Source organism: Oncorhynchus nerka, linkage group LG19 (assembly GCF_034236695.1).
Source record: "Oncorhynchus nerka isolate Pitt River linkage group LG19, Oner_Uvic_2.0, whole genome shotgun sequence".
Lineage (NCBI taxonomy): Eukaryota > Metazoa > Chordata > Actinopteri > Salmoniformes > Salmonidae > Oncorhynchus > Oncorhynchus nerka.
Genome location: NC_088414.1, coordinates 17586037 through 17593095, shown reverse-complemented (window position 1 = coordinate 17593095; position 7059 = coordinate 17586037). Strand labels below are relative to the sequence as shown.

Below are 7059 nucleotides of genomic sequence, written 5' to 3'. Positions count from 1 at the left end.
CTGTTGGATTTTAGGATAAAGCTTTTGGCTTAATCTGACCAGTGACACAATGTACCCACTTAGATAATAAAATTGTCCTAAATAGACCTAAACGCACCAAGGTAACATCAAGATAACAACAAGGTAACTCTACCTATATGATCATGACAGCATATGTTGACCTATGACCCAGCCCTAGAGGTGTCACAGTACACAGATCTACACGGCTAGCCCTGTGTGTTCCCAGTGTGTTTATCTATGTGGTGAGCATGCAACCGTGCAGCTCTAACAGTATGGTGCTGTGGATGGGAAGTGTGTTGGCCTAGCCTGTGGTCCTGTACAGCAGGGGTTCCCCGGGGTTGCACTCCACAGTTTGGGTACCACTGCTGTACAGATGAGGCACTGATCAGTGCTGACAGTTCATTATGGCAGGGTGGAGGCGTGGGCCTGTGTGGGGGCTGGTGGTGGAGAAGAGGAGAAGGGTGGAGAGGAGACTCATGCCTAATGGGAGCAGATGGGAGTGCTTCCCTTCTCATCGCACACATTTACATGCTTACATCTCAAGCAGCCCCGGGAGGCAGGGAACTGCCAGTCAGACAGACGCAGGCGGAGTTTGTATGTGTGCGTCTTTGAGAGTGTGGCTGGCAGATCGCAGATGCAATTGAGGGTACAAGTACATGCATCACCTTGTTTTGGGTCATATAAGCACTGAACAGTAATAAAGAGCTTGGGTCATGGTGTTTCCTCTAAGGAGGTCAATTATGTTCTTTCTTGAGTGCCAATTATGTTCTTTCTTGTCATGTTGACGTCTTCGATCATGATGGGTTGAATGTAAATGCTTGTGCAGGTGATGTGAACCAATACAAGTGTGTGTGTGTAAAGGGGGCTCTGTGTGTATACTAATGTGTGTGTATGATGTTGCAGGTGATGTCTCCTCTGTCTGACTCGATCCTGGCTGAGCGGATGGTCAGGGTTCTGGATGACAAAGTGAGCGTGACAGAGCTGGGAGTGCAGCTGGTGTCTGGCCTCTCTCTGTCCCTCCAGCTCAGCCCAGGGAGTAACAGGGCCATCGTCGCCACTGCTACCACACAGGAAGTCATGGAGAAACTCAAACAGGTTACCACGCACACATGCCTCAGCAACCTAATGCACCAAATGTATAATATGTTCACCCATAGATAGAAATGATATATGGGAATTATATGAGATATATGAGCCATCTGTAAGGCTAAACTGTAACTTTCTCACCTGGAAACGGTGGAGTCACATTTGCTGCCATTTGATCCTACAGTATATAGTGAATATGATGTGTTTCTAATGTCAAAGTTTTGATCTAATCTCAATGAAGATGTCTGCTTCTGAAACTATGACATATTTTCAGAGGAACAGCTGCAGAGTCCTACTTCTTCTTCCTCTGCTTTTAAACAGGCTATTTAAACATATCTTTACATCTGCAGGGGTTCTCTCTCTCTCACTCCCTCTTTACTTCTACACTCACTCTTTCTTGCTTTTTCTCTCTTGATGAAGATGAAAAGATTAGACTCCTGCTGATACCATTTTCTACTGTGTAGTAACATAGTAGCACTTTATATTATGACAGGGAAGCATGCTTTCCTTTAATACCTGCAGTAGTTATGTGTCCCATGGGGAGTTGGTGTTTTAGAGTAGACATGTGGGTGGGGATTGGTTTTGTTGAAGCACTACTAAGACAGGTTTATTTGGAGTTTACCCTTATGATAGAAGAACTCCAATGTCTTTGTGTGTGCATGTGTATTCATGTGTGTTTGTGTGTGTCCTCAGGAATCCCTCATCAGTGCCTGGCTCCAGTTCAGCGACGGCTCCATGACTCCTCTGGACCACTACGACCCCGCCCACTTTGTGCTCACAGCCACCTCATTGGACGAGCAGGTGGTATCGGTACGGCGCAGCGCGGAGTGGAAGTGGCCGGTCATCGTGGCAAACGGCGAAGGTCAGGGGTTACTGGTGCGTGTAGAGATGACATCATCAGAGATCTGCCAGAAGACAAAGCGACGCACCATTCTGGCAGCCGGGGTGGGAAATGTCTGCGTTAGGTTTGGCCGCTCTGAGGAGCCATACAGCCACCCTGGAGGCAAAACACGACCAGACCCGCCCTACTACGGAGGCTCCATTTCTGACATTGAGGCTGGGATCATGAACCGGGGGGCCACGACAGTCAAGACCCCTATTCCGGTGAGGCCCAATGGGGACAGGCTGTCGGCCGACGGAAGAGTTCCTGGGGGGTTCTCTGAGTTCCCTGCCCAGGAGGAGCTGCCGCGGGGCCGCAGCACGGACGAGGATCTGTTGTCATCACGCCGCAGCCTCACTGACCTGGAGATCGGTATGTACGCACTACTGGGGGTCTTCTGCCTGGCCATTCTGGTCTTCCTCATCAACTGCATCTCCTACACCCTCAAGTACCGCCATAAAGAGCTGCCCTTGGAGGCCCCCGAGGCCATGCCCCATGCCCACGACTGGGTGTGGCTTGGCCAGGAGGAGGGCCTGTGTCTGCAGCAGCAGCAGCAGGATGAGCTGGGCAGCACCCTGGAAGAGGGCAGCCAGTTGCTGAATGGCGGTGTTCTGAAGGGCAGTGCCCAGGGAGGCTGCCCGGGAGGCAGGAACGAGTCACTCAACTCACCTACCACCAAGAGGAAGAGGGTCAAATTTACTACCTTCGCCAACATCAAGCCCAGTAACGGATGCCCAGTTTTAAGCCCGCTGGCACTCGGACAGACCACCGACATTAAGTGGGTATGTCCGGACATCGAGCTGGGGGACTCGCAAGAGCTCCGGAATTACATGGAGAGGTTGAACGAGAATGCTACAAAAAACATTGTATAGAGGGCTTGATTTTTTTGTGGACAAATGAGTAACTCTAACTCACCCGAATGCCTTCAGAGTAAGAAGGGAGTAAGGGGTGCTTTTTACTGAAACTGGTTGGCACTGTACCACGCCATGACAACAAGATGGAACATTTCAGCAAGTGTTGTTTCCATGGTAACTGTTGTAATAGTTGATGATCATAAGTGAGGTGGGGGGTGGGAATTGCCATGACACCACATTGGATATGTGGGAATTTGTGAACTTGAATGTCACTTTAATTAGTTTAGATGTCTGTTCCCTTGTCTTTAATTAAAGAAAAGCTTACAGTGCATTCAGAAAGTATTCAGACCCCTTCACTTTTTCCACATTTTTTACGTTACATCCTTATATATATTTTTTTTCTCCTCATCAATCTAAACACAATATCCCGTAACGACAAAGCAAAAACAGGTTTTTAGACATTTTTGCAAATGTATTACAAATAAAAAACAAATACCTTATTTACATAAGCATTCAGACCCTTTGCTATGATACTCGAAATTGAGCTCAGGTACATCCTGTTTCCATTGATCATTACTGAGATGTTTCTACAACATGAATGGTGTCCACCTGTGGTAAATTCAATTGATTGGACATGATTTGGAAAAGCACACAATTGTCTATATAAGGTCCCACAGTTGACATTGCATGTCAGAGAAAAAAACAAACAATGAGGTCGAAGGAATTGTCCGTAGACCCCCGAGACAGGATTGTGTCGTGCCACAGATCTGGGGAACGGTACCAAAAAATGTCTGCAGCATTGAAGGTCCCCAAGAACACAGTGGCTTCAATGATTCTTAAATGGAAGAAGTTTGGAACCACCAAGACTCATCCTAGAGCCGGCTGCCCGGCCAAACTGAGCAATCGGGGGAGAAGGGCCTTGGTCGGGGAAGTGACCAATAACCCGATGGTCACTCTGACAGAGCTATATCTCTGTGGAGATGGGAGAACCTTCCAGAAGGACAACCATCTCTGCAGCACTCCAGCAATCAGGCCTTAATTCTAGAGTGGCCAGACGGAAGCCACTCCTCAGTAAAAGGCACCTGAAAGCCTGACAGCACCACCCATCACCTGGGAAATGACCATCCCCACGGTGAAGTATGCTGGTGGCAGCGTCATGCTGTGGAGATGTTTTTCAGCAGCAGGGTCTGGGAGACTAGTCAGAATTGAGGGAAAGATGAATGGAGCAAAGTACAGAGACCAGGACCTGGACCTCAGACTGGGGCGAAGGTTCACCTTTTAACAGGACAACAACTCTAAGCACACAGCCAAGACAAAGCAGGAGTGGCTTCGGGACAAGTTCCTGAATGTCCTTGAGTGGCCCAGTCAGAGCCCGGACTTGAACCCAATCTAACATCTCTGTAGAGACCTAAAAATAGCTGTGCAGCAACGCTCCCCATCCAACCTGACAGAACTTGAGAGGATCTGCAGAGAAAAATGGGAGAAACTCCCGAAATAGAGTTGTGCCAAGCTTGTAGCGTCATGCCCAAGAAGACTCAAGGCTGTAATTCCTGCCAAACCTGTTTTTGCTTTGTCATTATGGGGTCTTGTGGGTAGACTTATGAGGGAAAAAACTATTTAATCAATTTTGGAATAAGCCTGTAATGTAACAAAATGTTGAAAAAGTGAAGGGGTCTGAATACTTTCCGAATGCACTGTGTTTCATTTTGTTATCATGCACAGCTCTCTTTGTTAACTTTTTAAATCATGATTTCCTTATACTATTGTATATGATGTGGTTGCTTTTTTTCTAGTCATGCCCTGAAAATACTTCAAATCTGTAAAATAGTCATAAAAAATTTCAATTTGTTTTGCGTACACATAAAGCTCTCAGATTTTCAGATGTTAAGCAATTATAGATTCTATGACAATAGTGTTCAAAGCTATCAAAGTTGTAAATAAGTCAAGCAGAAATACTGGTTTGGAGTACGTGAGACAACATTTTGTAAAGTATTCTGTATTTTTGTACATATTTCTTTAGTCTGTCCATCTTTTTGAGTTACATTTTTTTCTCCAGAGACCAACATGCATGTTAGTGAAAACAAAGCCCAAGCCTGGCTTAGTTCCTGTTGATCCATCAGAATTAAATGTGTTACATACTGCACAGTCTTCCCTATGAGACACAAGCATCTCTCACACACCTCCCCGTCAAAGACATGACATTCATTTTATAGCTGAGCTCCTGGTATTATTATTATTTTTCTCTTAATTTTCTTTCCTTTTTCCTTTTTATTTGTATTTCTCCTTTACTTTTTTACTTGTATTTTCTTTCGTTATCGCTTTATTAATAGAAAGCAACAACAATGTCTCCTCCTTAATGTGTGTCACATTATTTTGTTATTTTGTTGATTCACTCAACTGATTTGAATATTTAGTTTAAACCTGTAGCCTACATGTAGGTTTTCACACTCCTTATGTCATTAATTTAATTCTGAACCTACATTACATGTAATTGTTGGTGAGCATAATTTCTTATATCTTGTTCTAATCCCCATTTTGGATCTATTTATTTATCTTTCAGAAGGACCATAATAACTGCAGATTATTACACTGAGCCATAAAACCTTAACACACAATATAGTTCAGGTCTATTATCAGAACTAATGGTTGGAGTAGATAAGTATAGTATCCCAGTGGAGAAAATTGGTTGAAATGACATCATTACAACCACAAACTGTTTGAAATAACATTGTTATGACATCATTTAAACCATTTGAATAGTAGTATAGGGATAGTAGTATACGGATACACTAAACTTCCCTTCAATGACATGAGCTGCTGAGTTCTAGATGGAATAGTAATCGGCTACATGGCATAACACCTGACTCCAACATCCCAATCCTCTCCCTATCCATATTCCCCTCCATATCCCCATGCCCTCCTTTCCCATCAGTCAGATCCATAGATGTCCATCCCTTAATGTTTTCAGAATGGCCTCTGGATTGATTAAAACTAAAGGTGATACCTCTCTCTCCTGTTTCTGTGTGATTCATTTGTCTAGACGTTAAATTCATCCCTCTATCTATCTGGCCAGAATGAGGTACCCATCCGACCATTCACGTTTGTGCAAACAGACAGCCCCTCTATCAAATACCAAATGGGCCTCCTGTCAGTGCATCTGCCAGACAGTAAGCTGGGAAAATAAGTAATTCTGATGCCTGCCTTCCCAAAGTACTACTTTCAAACTTGGCTGAATCATTAGAGTTGTTTTACAACATTACAATTACGACATCTATTACCATCTTTTTTAACTTTTTCCTAAAGACGTGTTATAGCCTGAGTTTTTTCTGGTCAGGTCATGTGATCAGGAAAAGCTCTTGGCCCTAATGATGAGTATCACAACTATTTCCATAATGTACTTTTATGCTTCTCATATTGTATGTTATGATTCCACTACGACAGAAGAGCTCCATCTCCAGCTCTAGTATATTAAAAAGCCTTTTTTACCGCTCTTAGACAATTAGTATATCTCCCCGAGAACACAGGCCTGGCTCCCCTTTGTGAAAGGGCAAGCTAATTAATGATTACTGGGACGAGTTTTACTACATGTTAATGTGCCATTTTCTATCAACAACCCAGATGTCAATGATGTTCTAATGAAGCACTAGCCCCTTGCAGCACCTGTGAAGAAGAGGGAGGGGGAAGCAATGAGTCCTCATCCAAATCAGTGGACTGTGTGTATTCTGTGAGTGTTTGAGGCCACAGACTGCACCGATACAATAAGCTAGAGGATATTCTACTAAAATATTTGGGTTTCATTTGAAGAGCAGTAAAGTGTTTCTGGAACATAGTGTTTCTTAGTGAATTGAAAGAGACGAGTGAAAGATGAGTGGGGATTAATGAGTCTGTAGACCATTTTGAAATCCTGGGCGAGTAAGTGGCAGAGGGCACATGTTTGTGAAGTGAGTGTAAGTAAGGCCTACCTTGCTGTTGTTAGTCAAGTTCTCATTCTGCTACTCACTGCTCTTTCTCTATTGATCCTGGCCTCTATGTTTAATGAAAACACCAAAACAGATTAAACTCACCCCACTTTCCCACCCTATACTTGCTTTGCTTGTGTGATACATCATGATAAGTGGTTATTTCACAAATGTTTCGTCCCCCCTTTTGAATCTGATTATATTGCATTCCTATCAGTGGCAGGATTGATGTTGGATCCTACAGGCACTATGTGAAAGCTATCGAAGTTGGCAGGCCCTT

General features: G+C 44.1%; 1 protein-coding gene across 1 annotated transcript; it reads left to right on the top strand.

Moving 5' to 3' along the window:
* Nucleotides 1-866: 866 nt before the first annotated feature.
* On the top strand, nucleotides 867-5831 carry LOC115101121 (transmembrane protein 132C-like). The gene is made up of 2 exons (XM_029620341.2): nucleotides 867-1095; nucleotides 1780-5831. Exons 1-2 carry the CDS (start codon nucleotides 892-894, stop codon nucleotides 2836-2838), a joined length of 1263 nt encoding a protein of 420 aa, XP_029476201.1. The 5' UTR covers nucleotides 867-891; the 3' UTR covers nucleotides 2839-5831.
* The last annotated feature ends 1228 nt before the right edge of the window (nucleotides 5832-7059 follow it).

Bases quoted from the DNA above. Each gene is read 5' to 3' on its own strand.
- LOC115101121 (XM_029620341.2), top strand. From the start codon at position 892: ATGATGTTGCAGGTGATGTCTCCTCTGTCTGACTCGATCCTGGCTGAG. The intron at 1,096-1,779 runs GTTACCACGCAC...GTGTGTCCTCAG, and splicing joins TCATGGAGAAACTCAAACAG to GAATCCCTCATCAGTGCCTG.